This window comes from Tympanuchus pallidicinctus, unplaced genomic scaffold (genome assembly GCF_026119805.1).
Source record: "Tympanuchus pallidicinctus isolate F22 unplaced genomic scaffold, pur_lepc_1.0 scaffold6, whole genome shotgun sequence".
NCBI lineage: Eukaryota > Metazoa > Chordata > Aves > Galliformes > Phasianidae > Tympanuchus > Tympanuchus pallidicinctus.
Window position 1 is genome coordinate 44,572,643 of NW_026294780.1, and position 16,482 is coordinate 44,589,124.

Genomic DNA, 16,482 nt, shown 5'->3' on the forward strand with positions numbered 1-16,482 from the left:
GCGACCCGGCGCCATGTGGGGGAACGGCAGCCGGGCCGAGCCCTGGGTCGCGCCGCCGTGCGACGAGCGGCTGTGCTCGGCGCTGCCGCTGCAGGCGCTCGTGCCGGTGACGGCCGTTTGCCTGGGGCTCTTCGCGGTCGGCGTGGTGGGCAACGTGCTGACGGTGCTGGTCACCTGCGGGCACCGCGACGCCCGCAGCACCACCGACCTGTACGTGGGCAGCATGGCGATGTCCGACCTGCTCATCCTGCTCGGGCTGCCCCTCGACCTGTACCGCCTGTGGCGCTCCCGGCCCTGGATCTTCGGGCAGCTGCTGTGCCGCCTCTCGCACTACCTGAGCGAGGGCTGCACCTACTGCACCATCCTGCACATCACCGCCCTCACGGTGGAGCGCTACCTGGCCGTCTGCTTCCCGCTGCGGGCCAAGGTGCTGGTCACCCGGCGCCGCGTCAGGGCCGTCATCGGCGCCCTCTGGGCCTTCGCCCTCCTGTCGGCGGCGCCCTTCTTCTTCCTGGTCGGCGTGGTGCAGCCCGACAACCGCACCGACTTCAGCCGCGAGTGCAAGCCCACCCCGCGGGCGCTGGAGTCCGGGCTGCTGGGCGCCATGTTCTGGGTCACCACCTCCTACTTCGTGCTGCCCGTCGTCTGCCTCACCGTCCTCTACGGCTTCATCGGGCGCGAGCTGTGGCGCAGCAGGGGCCGCCTGCGGGGTCCCGGCGCTGCCCTCCGGGAGCGGGGCCACCGGCACACCGTCAGGATCCTGGGTGAGTTCCCCGGCCCCGCGGCCGCGACCCTGCGGCTCCTCTCGCTCCCGGGAGCCGGCGGGTCCGTCCCTGCCCGGGCTCCCGTCTGACCCACCGGCTGCATCGCGCCTGTCCGCAAACTGGGCTCCTCTAAGGGCGTCTGACTGGGGGTCTGATTCGTGTTTATAAATGGCCAGAGGGAGGTGAAATGGATGAGGCCGGGCTCTGCTTGGTGGCGTGTAGCAATTGGACGAGGAGTAACGGTCTTGAACACAGGGAGTTGCACACTGACATGTGGAAGAACTTCTTTACGGTAAGGATGACGGCGCAGGAGCAGGCTGCCCGGAGAGGTTGCAGAGTCTCCTTCTGTGGAGATACTCAGGAACCATCTGGATGCCCGTCTGTGTGACCTGTTGTAGGGAACGTGCTTTAGCAGGGAGTTGGACTCGATGATCTCTCGAGCTCCCTTCCAGCAGTGCTGTGGTTCTGCTCTCCTCTGGCCTGGGACCAAAGCAGCCTCAGAGTCCTGTGCACAGAGCATCCCAGCTCACATACAGCCATGGGAGCCAGCACTCCCTGTGAGGTTCACTGATAGCTCATACAAGTGCTCTTCGTCTGACTTTCACAGAGTTGCAAAGTCCTTTGAGTTGGGAGAGACCACTGGAGGCCATGTGGTCCAACTCCCCTGCGCTGAACAGGGACACATACAGCTCCATCAGGTGCTCAGAGCTCCATCCAGCCTGACCTTGGGTGTCTCCAGGAACAAGGGCATCCACAGCCTCTCCAGACAACCTGTGCCACTGCCTCACCACCCTTACTACACAGAGGCAAAGGGCACACCCTTTGCTAACTTACTGGGAAGGCTGCCTGCCGTGAGGCAGGGCTCTCCGACAGAAATGCATGCATCCAAACTCAGAACCTGCTGAACCATCTTTAAAAAGAAAGCAGTCGCCCTTTAGTCCCAGGGCTGACAGCTGGGCTTGATGCTATTCCATTTTTCAACAGCGAGGGCCATTTAGTTCTATATAAATTTCCATATATCCACATATTTCTATATATCCATATCTTTCTGTATGATGATTCTTGCTTACCTCAAAGGAGCTGACAGAGTTCTGCATGTGATGTATTCCAGGCACAGACTTGCTTTGGCTTTATTCCTTTTGCTAAGCTCTGAGAAACGTGAGGGATCCTCCACAAATGATTATTCACTTCACTTGCATTCGTTTATAAGCAAGAATGATTGCACTTGTGGATACAGTGATACATTTTGCAGTCACCCCATAGGTGACACTTTTAAACCACACGCTTGGCTGTTTCACATCTGCTTCAGCCGCGTGGCTGCTGTAACAATGTTTGTATGTGGTGCAGGTGCTGTGCTAAAACTGCTGTGCCCTGCGGTCTTGTTTTGGGAACTGAGATGTACATAGGAGCAGCGCTGTAAGCAGCAGCTCTGTGCTTCCACAGATACGTCTCCTAATTCCAGCTGTGGTTTCCGTATCATCTGTGTGACATCATAGGCATCCCCAGGGGGAATCCTTGTTGTTCTGATCCCGTTGTACAGGTGTTGTGCTTCTGTTACATTTTTCTCAGCAAACTCAGCCGTTGGAGATTGTCTGAGATTTTTGTCCATCGCCTTTTAATCCAAAGGCTGCACTCAGTGCTGTTCCCATTTTCAACAATTGGATGCCAGTTATTTCTGTACATCATTTGTACTGTCTGCAAAACCAGATGGAATTGTGTGAAAGAGAAGGCTGTGGGGAGAGCTGAGAGCAGCCTCTGAGTGTCTACATGGGAGCTGTAAGAAGGAAGGGGACGGATTCTATAGCAGAGTCCATTGTGACTGGGCAAGGGAAAATGGTTTCAAACTAAAAGAGGGGACATTTAGACTGGATATAAGGAAGACGTTTTTTAAAGTAAGGGTGGTGAGGCAGTGGCACAGGTTGCCCAGAAAGGTGTGGGATGCCCCATCCCTGGTGATGCTCAAGGTCAGCCTGGAGGGGATCTGTTCATTGCAGGGGAGTTGAAGCAGATGGCCTTTCGGGGTCCCTTCCAAATCAAATCATTCCATGATTCTGTGAAATTGAGAATACAAGATGACTGTTGGATTAACTCACTCCCTAACTATGGTTTGTATTGTTTTATCTTGTAGCTGTGGTGATCCTGGCCTTTGTAATTTGCTGGTTGCCTTTCCACATTGGCAGGATCATATTTATAAACACCCGAGACACCAGAACGATGCTGTTCTCCCAGTACTTCAACATCTTTGCCCTGCAGCTGTTCTACCTGAGTGCCTCCATCAATCCCATCCTTTACAACCTCATCTCACAGAGGTACCGGGCAGCAGCCTGCAAGCTCCTGCTGCCTTGCCGGCGTGTGAGAAGGGCTCTGGTGGGAACAAAAATGTCCAGGACCTACACAGAGACCAGCAGTGGCATAAGACACAGGTAAATGGGCACAGAAACCCAGCAGTGGGTTTCACAAGGCATTCCGTGCAAGGAAGGACGCTTCCCACTGCAAAGAGTCACAGAAGTCACATCTATCAGAGCTTTGGTAGCGTGTCACTCTCTGTGTGCCAAAATACTTGGATTTTTGCCAGCGGAGCAAGCAGGGACCATAAAACAACGAGAATGGTGTGAAAGCCAACAGTAAAGGAACAGCCGGAGGATATTACTGGTGAAACTGCGGGTTTGGTTTATTTTGTGTTGTTCAGCCACGTTTGTACTCTGCGATTCCTGGTGCTTTCTAAACATCTTAACATCAGGGACTGCAAAGCAAGGAGTGACTCGCAGAGAGCCTGTGCTGTTTTAAAGCAGTTTTCTCCATCACAAGGAGACGGACGCAGAAGGAATTGCCCACCGCCATCAGCACTTTTATAAGAAGGGGATGCATGTTTCTATTAACCAGTCTTGCTACCGTGAGTGTGAGTTTCCAGGACAATTTAACTGACTATTCCCCTGGGAGAGCATATCCTCTGCACTCAGCTCTGTTGATCTGCCCCGTGCCATTAAACACATCTCTTAATTACTGGCAACCAATTTAGATATCGCTGCTTACATCCTCTTGGCAGTGTTTGGTTAGCATTACTGTGTAACCACCCGGCACCGGGCTACCCCTGTACAGAGGTCGTGATGTTTGAGATTCCCTTGGGGTAAATTAAGGGGGAACATCAACAAATGGCTGGTTAACAGTTTCATTCAAATTATTTATTGCCTGGTGGTTTTTGGTGCTATATAAGAAACTGTAGAATCGTAGAATGGCTTGGATTGGAAGAAAGCTTAAAAACCATCTAACTGCAACCCTGTGCCATGGGCAGTGCCAGCCAGCAGCTCAGGCTGCCCAGGTCCCCATTCAGCCTGGCCTTGAGTGCCTCCAGAGATGGGGCACCCACAGCTTCTCTGGGCAGCTGTGCCAGGGCCTCACTGCCCTCTGAGTAAAGAATTTGCTCCTAACATCTAACTTACACCTCCCCTTTTTAAAGCCATTCCCTCTTGTCCTGTCAGTATCAGACTGTGTAAAAAGTCACTCCCCCTCCTGTTTATATGCTCCCTTCAAGTACAGAGGGCCGCAATGAGGTCTCCCCAGAGCCTTCTATTTTCCAAGCTAATCAAGTCCAATTCCCTCAACCTTTCTCCAGAGGAGAGGTGCTCCAGACCTCTGAGAATCTTCATGGCCTTCCTCTGGACCAGCTCCAGTAAATCTGCATCCCTCCAGTGTTGGGGTGTCCAGGTCTGAACGCAGTACTGAAGATGGGGCCTCGTGAGGGCAGAGCAGAGGACAATCCCCTCCTTATTCTTGCTGCCACCCCTCTGCTGACGCAGCCCAGAATACTGTTGGCCTTTTGAGCTGCAAATGCACACCTCTGGCTCATGTTCAGATTTTTGTCCACAAGGACCCACAAGTCCTTCTTGGCAGGATTGCTCTCAGTGAGTTCTTTTCCCAATCTGTACACATATCTGGGATTTTCTTGACCAAAATGGCCTTTTAGAACCTCATTAGGTTCCTGTGGGCCCACTTCTCAAGCCTGTACAGGTCCCTCTGGATGACATCCCTTCCTTCTGTCATAGCACCTGCACCACACAGCTTGGTACGGTCCCAGGACGGACCTGTGAGACACCACTCATGAGGATAATTTATGATGATATGCCTCGTGTGATGTTATAATATATACGCTGTAGAGAGAGAAAGGGGTACCACCATTGTGGGACCCAGCAGTGTCCCAGCAATGCTCATGGTGGGCACGCTCCAGCTGTCAGCCTTCTGTGCTCAGACAGCCCCCCTGAGGAGGTATGCAGTCACCATTTGTCAGTGAGTCTGAGATCTTATGTGGTCATCAGGCCCCTCTAATGCTGTGATAGAGGTGTGGCCCTAACCCTGCACAAGTGCATTTCAAGGTTTGGGGCACTCTGGAAATAGGTGGTTGGTCAGAGAGGTCTCGCTCTCCCCCTCCCCAAATGGCTGCTCATTGGCCCTCTGTGGTGCGCAGTGAAGTTGGCAGTATCTCTTCTTCCACCACTGTTATTTATTGGAACTCAGCAGGTCTGTGTGTTCTTACAGGATAAGGATTTGGGTCTGGTGGAATGCACCTCTCCTTAGAAAGCTTCCTCCAGCCACTTTTTATCTTGTTACTACGGTGGTCTCCTTTTAGTCTTCTACCAAGTGCTTGGGACATTAACCTTCTGCTTCTCAGTCTCTTGCACAGTGCTCTGTCATGTTATGTTCTTGTGGTACAATGTGCCAAGGTAGCCAAGCTCCTCTGGCTGAGCTGCGTGCCCAGCATGCAGGCTGTGCCTGGACCTACAGCTGCAATGCAAGCCATGAAACAACATGCTAGCTTTGCTCCAAAGGTCTACAATACAAACTCAAGCTGAGCAACTTAGGCACAAGTGTTTGTTAGGCAGGGAGGGCTACAGGGAGTTACAGTGCCATTTCTTTGGAGAGTGAGTACATTTTACCTCTGTATCTTACCCGCTTTCCTTCTGGCTGTAGTAAAGTAAGCCTGGAACAAAAATCAATGAAGTGGGACTGCACTTAAACACACATGCTTAGTGCATACTGAAGTTACCATCTGTCCTACCTGAAATGTGGACTGTTCCAAATCCAGCTTATGGATCTCAGCACAGTAGAGCTGAACCCAGGCCTTCTCCAGCCTTAAAAGTATGACCAAACTCTTCATTTGACTCTGAGTCACCAAATTAAATACGTGAAGACACAAAGCTCCGCAGCTCCTGGCACACACATGGAACATTCTCTTCACATCAGCTTCGCTGCAGCTTTGGGGCTGGGTTGGTTTGCTTTTGCTGGGTGGTGCCCTTCAGTAAAATACATCAAAATGGCAGAACAGCTGGCACACTGCAGAGGTAGGAGGAAGAAAGGGAACCGTTGTCACACTGCTGTGCGGCCACGCAGCCCTCTCCTGCATGCCTGCAGTCTGCTGGTGATGCCTCTTCCTTTTCCTCTGGCTGCTGAGCTGCACTGGTCCTGGTGCCCACTGCTGGGGTGTGTGGCACCTGCCTGCACTTGGCATCCTCCTGCTTCCTGCAGCAGGCTGCGAGGAGGGGGTCTGATGTGCTGGCCAGACCGTTTGCGTCCTCGTGATAAATACCCTTATGGGAGCAGTACAACAACACATGCAGCAAACCACATCTGTGAGCTTGTAATGCCTTTTAATTAATGTTCCATCCCCATTAGGGCATATCCTTCAGAAATAAATTGAGTTGGTGAGTTTCCTTAGAATTACCGAGCCTGGAATCGCTGTGTGTGGCAGTCAGCACCAGGCCAAGCAAGCAGAGAGCCTGCAAACAAAGAGCAGCATTGGGTTATTCATTCCCACAGCACTGCTCAGATGCAGCTTGGTTGTCTTCAGAAGGAATATTTCAAAAGTCATTTGTTTATGGACTATTAGGAAAAGTAGCAGAGAGCTTCAGAAACATACACAGAGAGATGACAGTAATAAAAAGAGAGAAATGGGGAAATGTGAAAGCAAAGCACAGAGAAAGGAGGAAAGGAGAAAGTGTATCCTCATGCATCTTGAAGGATCATTCACTTGAAATGCATGGGGGGAAATCTGTGATCCATGCACGGATGACTCTGGAGACTTCTTGCAGACCATAGTTAGCTGTACCCATACAGACATTAAACCAGGGACCAGAAAGTCACTCTCCAACTTTCATCTTAATTTCGAACTATCCAATTTCTGTACTCGTCGTGTAGCTGTACACTCCACATAGAAGTCCACAATAAATTCAGGATATGATATTCCCTTGGTTTAACATAACCTCATTTGCATTTGCAGTCATTGTTTCACTTAACATGACTCTAAAATAAAGTTTATCTTAGCTTATCCAAATTAGACAATCGCTATTAGGAACCTACTTGAAAAATTGAATTTCTATTCTAAAATAAATGTTATGGAAAACTACTGTAAGCACAGTATTTCTCTTCTATTTAATCAGCTTGATATGCTTGTGTTAATCAAAGCAGAGCACAGCTGAGGCTGGCAGGGCCCTCTGGGTCCCTCTGCTCCATCCTCATCCCAGCAGGGACACCCAGAGCAGGTGCCCAGGGCCACATCCAGGCAGCTCTGGGGGATCCCCAGGGAGGAGACCCCACAGCCTCTGTGCAGCCTGTGCCAGTGCTCCATCACTGCACAGCACAGAAGGGCTCCTGGTGTTCAGAGGGAACCTCCTGTGCTCCAGTTTGTGCCCATGGCCTCTGGTCCTGGCACTGGGCACAACTGACAGAGCCTGGCTCTGGTCTCTGGCACCCTCCTCTAGGAATGTATGGACATTGCTCTGCAAAGCAAAGGCATGGACATGAGATACTCCGTTTTAACTAAACCTCCTTCTGAACTGTGGCAACAAATGGGTCTTCTGGTCCATGTGGACATTCTGCATTTCTTTCTGGTCTAAAAGACCATCAAATCCTAAATTCCATTCTCCAGTCTTCTTTAGAAGTGTGGAACCAGGCAAACAGAAATAGTTCCAGGCACATCTTTTGCAAGAAATCACAGCCTTGAAATTTCCATTCCCAAAACAGTACTGCTCCAAAAAGCAGTTGGCAGAACCAGGACAGGCAGCACCCAACTTCCCAGGAAAGGGTAAAAGTGCAGGATGCTGTGAGGAGCACAGGGAACAGCACAAACCCTCCAGAGAAACCCAGCATGGCCCAGGAGCTGCCCTTGGGCTGAGGCATTATACCAGCAGCATCTGCAAATAACAAAGGGGTTTGCAATCCTTGTTGGGTTTTTTGTTTTGTTTTGTTTTGTTTTTTTCCCTTTAATGTATTCATGAGAACAAAACAACCAAAAAAATAGAAATGGACAGAGGGGCAAAAAAAAAACCCTAAGCGTTATCACTGTGGTATATGGAGGTTTTGCACACTCACAGCAATTGATCTTTTGGGAAACAAAGACCTTTGAAGCAGCTCAAAATGTGGCTAAAACAATGCTGTCTGCAAAGGCAGCTTGCATCTGGCCCAGCAGAACAGAGAGGTGCAGGGACATGTTTTCTTCCTACAGCCATCCCCTTAAAATCAGATTTGGTGCTGTTGCTGCCTTGTTCCCACAGGAGACAAAAAAAACTGAGGATACGTCTGTGATTATATGAAGATTATACAAAATAAGTGGAAAAAGAGCTGGCTGAATAAGGAGCGGATATAATCAAATCTGCTCTGAATTAGCTGGAGTGATCAGATGTCACCCTGATGTTTGGTGAGTTCAGCCTGATGTGAACAAGCCCTGATGTTCCTGGCCTAGCAGATTGGATTTGCTTTGGCAACAGGCTTTACTTCACCAAAAGAAGCCACTTGCCTATTGAAATGACTGCCTGCAGATACACCTCCAGTGCCTTAGGGAACAATTTACAATCTGGTGTCCTGTTATTATGTGCCACTGTGCACAGGCTATCGTGAGGATTCCCTGGAGCTCAGGAGAGAACCAGAGGGAGCTGGTGGCTCAGCACAGCATCTGGGCAATGGCTACACCAATATGTGCTGTGAGAGGATAGGGGCAGAGATTAAATTAAGCCTCCTGGGCACTTGTTACCAGTAGATCCAAAAACATTCGATCACGGGGCAAAGCATAGCATAGCCACTATTACCACAGGCTCACATGCAGCTGTTCTGTATTATCTCTGCTTTGGGCTCAGCTCACTGGTGGCACAGCAGGCACCAGCCTGCAGTGAGGGGGGTGGCTATCAGGTGGCTGAGGCAGCCTCTGCAGCCTGCCCAGAAGCCAATGCTGTGACCCTGAGGTGCATCAAACCACTGGCAACAAAATAAATGTTGTTATCTGCACCAAACCTTCTAACACAGGAACCTTCTGCTGAATCCGTATGTTGGGGCTGATACCTCAACACAAATCTCCATGCAGGCCATCTAAGCCAGAGGTTACCAGAGCATATGAAAAAGACAACTTTTGATGGGAAAATGGTTGTCCAGGCTTGGACAGTGCCTCTGTACTTGGCACTGTTGAGGCTACCCCTTGAGTACTATGTTCAGTTCTGGGCTTCACTACAGGAAAGGCATTCAGGCCCTGGAACATGTCCAGAGAAGGGCAACAGTGCTGTGAGGGGTACAGAATCATAGAATCACAGAATGGCCTGGGTTGAAAAGGACCACAATGCTCATCCAGTTTCAACTCCCTGCTATGTGCAGGGTCACCAACCAGCAGACCAGGCTGCCCAGAGCCACATCCAGCCTGGCCTTGAATGCCTCCAGGGATGGGGCATCCACAGCCTCCTTGGGCAACCTGTTCCAGTGCATCACCACCCTCTGAGTGAAAAACTTCCCCCTAATATCTAACCTAAACCTCCCCTGTCTCAGTTTAAAGCCATTCTCCCTTGTCCTATCACTATCCACCTTTGTAAACAGTTGTTCTCCCTCCTGTTTATATTCTTCCCCTCAAGTACTGGAAGGCCACAATGAGGTCTCCCCAGAGCCTTCTCTTCTCCAAGCTAAACAAGCCCAGTTCCCTCAGCCTTTCCTCACAGGAGAGGTGCTCCATCCCTCTGATCATCTCAGTGCCCTCCTCTGGACCCGCTCCAAGAGCTCCACGTCCTTCCTGTACTGGGGGCCCCAGGCCTGGACGCAGTGCTGCAGATGGGGCCTCACAAGAGCCGAGTAGAGGGGGACAATCACCTCCCTCTCCCTGCTGGTCACCCCTTTGTTAATGCAGCCCAGAACACAGTTGGCCTTCCGGGCTGCAGGCGCGCACTACTGGCTCATGTTCAGCTTCTTGTCTATCAGGAACCCCCAAGTCCTTCTCCACAGGGAAAGAGCTCTTCCCAGTTTGTATAAACACCTGGGATTGCCCCAACCCAAGTGCAGCGCTCTGCAATTGGCCTTACTGAACCTTGTTAGGTTTTCATGTGCCCAATTCTCCATCCTGTCCATGTCCCTCTGGATGGCTTCCCTTCCTTCTAGTATATCTGCTGTACCGCTCAGCTTGGTGTCATCCACAGACTTGCTGAGGGTGCACTCGATGCCATCTGTGTCGTTGATGAAGATGTTGAAGAGCACCAGTCCCAAGACTGAACCCTGAGGGACACAGCTTGTGACCAGCCTCCACCCTGACACAAGTCTTATGGGGGAGTGGTTGAGGGAACTGGGATTGTTCAGCCTGGAGAAGAGGAGGTTCAGGGGAGCCCTTGTTGATCTCTACAGTGAACTGAAAGGAGCTTGTGCAAGGGGTCAGCCTCTTCTCCCAGGTGACCATGATAGGACGAGAGGTGATGGCCTTAAGTTCCACCAGGGGAGGTTTAGGCTATTCAGAAAAATTTGTAATCCAGAAGAGTGGTGAGGCAGTGGCACAGGCTTCTCAGAGAGGTGGTGGAGACACCATCTGTGGAGGTGTTCAAGAACCATGACATTGTGACACTGAGGGACACGGTCAGTGGTATGATGGTGATGGGCTTAGTGGTCTTTCCAACTGTAATGATTCTATGGTTCTATGATAAGAGGTGCTGGATAAGCAGGGGAATTGAGGAGAGTATCTTCAACCTCATAGAATCGTAGAATCAAAAAGACTGGAAAAGACATCTAAGATTATCTAGTCCAATCGTCAAGCCATCATCACGATGTCCACTAACCATGTCCCTCCTCCTTAAGTCTCCTTAAGTAGTGCAAAACAGCTGTTTTGTTTTGTTTTGCACGTATGTTGTGTTGTGTTTTGTTTTGTTTGTTCGTTTGTTTGTTTTAAGAGAAAAACCCTAAAGCAGGGTTGGGTGTTTTTTCCTGCGTTGCGGTGGGGAGGGCACCCCAGGCAGACTGTAGGAGCCCCCTGGCGGACAACCGGCTGTGAGTCAACTCCTGCCCTGCAGCCGTCGGTCGGAACGAACCCTCAAACCTCAGCGCATTGCCAGAGTGCAGCCCAGTGCCTGTGTTTTAGAATCATAGAATATCCAAGTTGGAAGGGACCCATAAGAATCATTGAATCCCTGACTGCAGGATCACTCAAAAACCAGACCATAAAGCTGAGAGCTTTGTCCTCACACTGCTTGAACTCCTGCAGCTTGGAGCTGCAACCATTGCTCTGGGGAGCCTGTTCCAGTGGCTTGTTTCATTCACAAGGATTACCGAGGACAGGAGTGTAAACCATATGCTCCATTAAATGGATCCTGAACAAATCAGTTCAGAAATCAAATGTTTATGACAATCAGCTTAAGCAGTCTCCAGAGGTTTGCAGGTTTACTCTGCTTACCATCTCCACCATCTCCTAACCAACTGTACGTCTCCAGCTCTTACAAGGCTCTTTCAGGCTGTGCCTTGCCTTACGATGTGTCCTTTATTTTCTGGATGGATGCGGTCCGTTCAGAAAGCTTCAGAAAGATCATACTAACAGCAACTTCCTTGTCTTCACCTTTCAGTTCTTCATGGTTTCTCTCCCTCCTTGACAATCAGCTCTTTGCTGCTGCCAAGCAGGCTGTGATGCCCACCTCCACATCCACATTAGCAATAGGCACTAAATTACATTTAGCTCCCTGCACTGAGTCTGTTCTGCCTGTGATAGCAACTGGCAAATGATCTTCCTGTCCTTATCTCAACCCGTCACCTTCTTTCACTGTATTTTTTCCCTGTTCTGTTGAGAAATGAGAGTGAAAGAGAGCTGCAGGAGAGACCAATGCTGAACAGAGTAGCATTTGCTGCTTTCTGAGCTGGTTGGCATGAAGGGAGATGCCTCCTGCAGAACATGGGAATGGGGAGGAAGCCGGGGAGGATGGAGATGTCTGAAATCAGCCAAGGCTGGGAAAGGCACAGGAAAATGCAGAATTGCAGAATCATAGGGGCTGGAGGGACTCTAGGAATCACCTCGGCCATCCCCCTGCTAAAGCAGGTTCCCTACAATAGGTTGCACAAGAAAACGTTGAGGTGGGTTTTGAGTATCTCCAGAGAAAGAGACTCTACAACCTTTATGGGCAACCTGTTCCACTGCTCCAGTGTTCCTGGAAGTAGCCCCAGGAAACAGAAGCTCTCTACAGCACAAAGCCACTCTTCTAATCCCTTTCTTCTTACAGTCTACTCCTTGTCTAGGTATTTTCTTGTCACTAACTGATTTGGAGTGCAGTTCATTTTGCAGCTGCTAGTGAGAAAGAAAACAGCTCCTCTCAGGAGCTGGTAACAGCCAGACTCCATTTCCTTTTCATTTCCTTCTTTTCAGACCTTTCTTGCTTCATAAGGTACATGTCTGTGAGAGGAGACAGCTGTCTCCATGTGCAAATGTAGCAAGGGCTCCAGGAATACTGCATTTGTTTCTACATAGGAAAACAAAATGGAAATCTTGCGTTCTTCATCACTGAAACATGGGATCAAACTGTCTAAGGAATCACATAATAAGAAAAATACGTAATCTCTGTTGTGGGACGGGGAAAAGTCCAAGCCAGACCCTGTGACAGGACGCATCAGACATGCCCAGTCTCCAGAGTGCTGCTGTAGAGAACTGGCACGCTCCCCTGCTCATTTATATGGGGTTTGTTTGTGCAAGCTGTTATCTGTTCTGGAGTTATACAGAATAATCTTAAAAGAATTTAAGCACCTGGCAAACATTTATCATTATCCCAGCTGTTTCATTTGCCCTGTCACTTCTAAAAAGCATATTCGTGTCTTTTCCCGAGCCACAGGAAATCTCATCTTGGCATTTTAGTAAATAAAACACCACTAAGTGTCTGCAATTAAAAAAGTTAATTTTTAATTAATTAATTTTTAATTAGAAAAGTCAATTTTTTGTGTGAGTGAACATCAGAGATTCAAAGCACTGCACCAATGCCTCAATACTTTCTCATATACTCATCATTTTACTTGTGCACGCATGCATGGCATGTGCAAGTTTTTGAAAGAATTTCAGACAGCACTGCAGATAAAATGCTTAAATATGGGTATAAGATGCAGCCAGTTAACATGTCGTGGTGAAACAATGCTTTATTCCTCTGATTACATACATTCTGGGCATGTAGATCAGCAGTGCACAGGCAGAGATTTGGGATTTAATATCTCCCCCTCTCATCTCTCACCCTCCTGGCACAATCCAAAACCTACTGCCTTTCTGTTTCTAAAGCAACACCACGTTTTTATTGTGGTGGAAGAAAGATATTCTCACTCACAGCAATATCAACCCTCTGCTGCTTTCAACAGAAACACAAAACCAGCATAAGGACAGCTTCACAGGAAGGCAGACTCTTCTGAGGTAAAACATGGCAGCTCATTCCCAGGCTGCAAAGCAGAGCATGGAGTACAGCAAGCTCAGCTCCGTAAGTCTGGAGAGTCAGAGCTCCTAGGTCCAATCCCTAACAGGTACGTGCAACCCCTTCTTAAAGTGCATGGACATGAAGAAGTCACTATCTTGCTGGATGCCAGTAGATTCCTCTTGTTTTAATTAGCATCATTAATTCCTGTTTGTTTGCTTACTTGATTTTAATTATTAGATCAACAGAGATATTTTCATCACTAGCAGACTGATGAGGCTACAGGATGCATGTGGTTTTGCCTGACAGAGGTGCAGAAATTCCTGAAGCTTGGCTTGCAAAGATGAAAGAGCAGCTCGTTCTATTTGCATGATACAAACAAATAACAGACATTCCCTATATGAACCAAAGTACCTACGTTCTACAGTGATGTTTAATATCTCACTTTTCAAGAGGAGGGTTGTTTGTTTTATTTAAATGCAGAATCATAGAATCATAGAATGGCTTGGGTAAGAAGGGACCTCAAGGATCATCAAGTTCCAACACCTGTCACAGGCAGTGCTGCCAACTGCTAGACCAAGTACTAGATTAGGTTGCCCAGGGCCCAATCCAACCTGGCCTTAAACACCTCCAGAGATGGGGCATCCACAACCTCTCTGGGCAGCCTGTGCCGGTGCATCACTATGCACACTCACAGTAAAAAAATTCCTCCTGACATTGAATCTAAATTTTCCCTCTCTTAGTTTAAAACCATTCCCCCTTACCCTGTCGCTACCACATGTAAGAAGTTGATTTCCTTCATCTTTATAAATTCACTTTAAATACTGCAAGGCCACAGTGAAGTCTCCCCACGCCTTCTCCATGTTGAACTAGCCCAGCTCACTCAGCCTGTCTTCATAGGAAAAGTGCTGCAGCCCTTGGTTCATGTTCATGGCCCTCCTCTGGGCCCCCACTAAAAGCTCCACATCTTTCCTTTGTTGGAGCCCCCAGGCTTGGATGCAGTGCTGCAGATGGGGCCTCACAAGGGCAGAGCAGAGGGGGACAATCCCCTCCCTCTCCCTGCTGGCCACCCCTCTGTTGATGCAGCCCAGAATATAGTTGGCCTTCTGGGCTGCAAACACACACTGCTGGCTCATGTTCAACTTTTCACCCACCAGGAACTCCAAGTCCTTCACAGGGCTGCTCTTGGTGAGTTCCTCTCCCAGTCTGTCCATATGCTTGGGATTGCCCCAACCCAAGTGCAATACGTTGCACTTGGCCTTGAATTAGGTTCCCGTGGACCCACTCATCAAGCTTATCCAGGTCCCTTTGGATGGCATTCCTTCTTTCTATTGTGTCAACCTCAGCACACAGCGTGGTGTCACCAACAAACTTGCTGAGGGTGCACTTGATCCTATTGTCCACATCACTGATAGACAATTCAAAGAGTACCAGAACCAATTTAAAGAGTCCCAGGACAGACCTATGTGAGACACCACTCATGACTGGCCTCCACCTGGACAGTGATTTGTGGAACAGCAGATACAGCCAAGGAGTTCCAGGGAACCTTTTCGTGCCAGGCTGACCCAGCCAGGTAGGCAGCGGCGATCTGCTAAGGAAAAAGCTCTTGAACTTGAAACTGTATTTTTGGCCAATAAACGAGGGAGCCAAAATTGTTTTCCAGCTAAACGCAGTTGTTTAGAGTATCAACACAATCCAAACACGTTTCCCAGCTGTTCCTCAATAGGAAGAAATGATGAGGCAGTTATTTTTGCATAGGTATGAAGTGGTGTGTCAGTCTTTGGCTTCTTGCTTCTGCTCTACCGCAGAGAGTCAAAACCAACTGCCCTTGAACCCCACGTGCTTTTCTCCAGAAAAATAGTCTCTCGATGAGGGAAAAACAGCAAAAACAAGCAATAAGCTAATTAGGGGACTTTGCATATAAGTGAGTCTTTTCATTTTCTTTGCTCCAGACTGTCCACATCTCTTTTGGAATCATAAGACTTCATGTATTTTAACTGACACTTCAACTGCTTTCAGGAACACACATTTCTTCCAGTGGTCACTGATGGCTTCTTTATAGAGATATATAGTTGTGGAATGAAGTAACTCCCTTGCATTATGTTACCAAATCTCAAAGTTATTACATTGCCTCTTTTGGAATCAATAAGAATTATCCAGTTAATTACAATTCATTCTCCCCATAAAAGAAAAGACAGTAAATGTGAAGCCTGGGTTTATTCTGTTAACCTGTTAGACCATGAACAGAGGCAGTCAAACCATGTAGAAGCAGCTCATCTTTCAGCAGCCCAATGCAGGTATTTGATATCCAGTAGGCGCTGAAGCTCTCAACCATTCACTCAAGACAACATGACAACAGTTTAAACACACAAAACTCTTTTTCTCTCCCAACCTTTCTCTCTCTGTGGCCTTGGACAGCCCAAGTAACAAGTTCTGATCCTGCCCTTCTGCTCTGTGCTATGAGGCCTCACCTGGAGTACTGCATCCAGATGTGGAGTCCTCAGCACAGGAGGGACATGGAGCTGCTGGAGTGCATCCACAGGGCCACCAAAATGATCCAAGGGATGGAACACCTCTCCTATGAGGACAGGCTGAGAGCGGGGGCTGTTCAGCATGGAGAAGAGAAGGCTCCAGGGAGACTTGGGAGCAGCCTTTCAGTAACAGGGGCTGTAAGAAGGAAGGGGACAGACTCTTTAGCAGGGTCTGCTGTGGGAGGACAAGGGGAAATGGTTTCAAACTAGAACAGGAGAGATTTGGACTGGTTCTAAGGAAGGGTTTTTACTATAAGGGTGGTGAGGCTGTGGCACAGGTTGCCCAGAGAGTGGCGGATGCCCCATCCCTGCAGTCACCCAAGGTCAGGCTGGATGGGCTCTGAGCACCCGATGGCGCTGCAGGTATCCCTGTTCACTGAAGGGGAGTTGGACCGGATGGCCTTCAGGGGTCCATCCGTATCAAGCAGCTCTATGACTACATACTGCAAAGTTCGCACGCACGCCCTCCCCCCCAGCGCCCAGACACCCCTCAGCCCCTGCCCGCCCCCCAGAGGCAAGCCGCGCCCACCTCCA

At 49.3% G+C, this 16,482-nt stretch overlaps 1 protein-coding gene across 1 annotated transcript; it reads left to right on the forward strand.

Annotated features, from left to right (window-relative positions):
* The first annotated feature begins 13 nt into the window (after nucleotides 1-13).
* MLNR (motilin receptor) lies at nucleotides 14-7,162 on the forward strand. The gene is made up of 2 exons (XM_052664605.1): nucleotides 14-764; nucleotides 2,893-7,162. The coding sequence occupies exons 1-2, from the start codon at nucleotides 14-16 to the stop codon at nucleotides 3,189-3,191; spliced, it is 1,050 nt and encodes a 349-aa protein (XP_052520565.1). The 3' UTR covers nucleotides 3,192-7,162.
* Nucleotides 7,163-16,482: the final 9,320 nt, after the last annotated feature.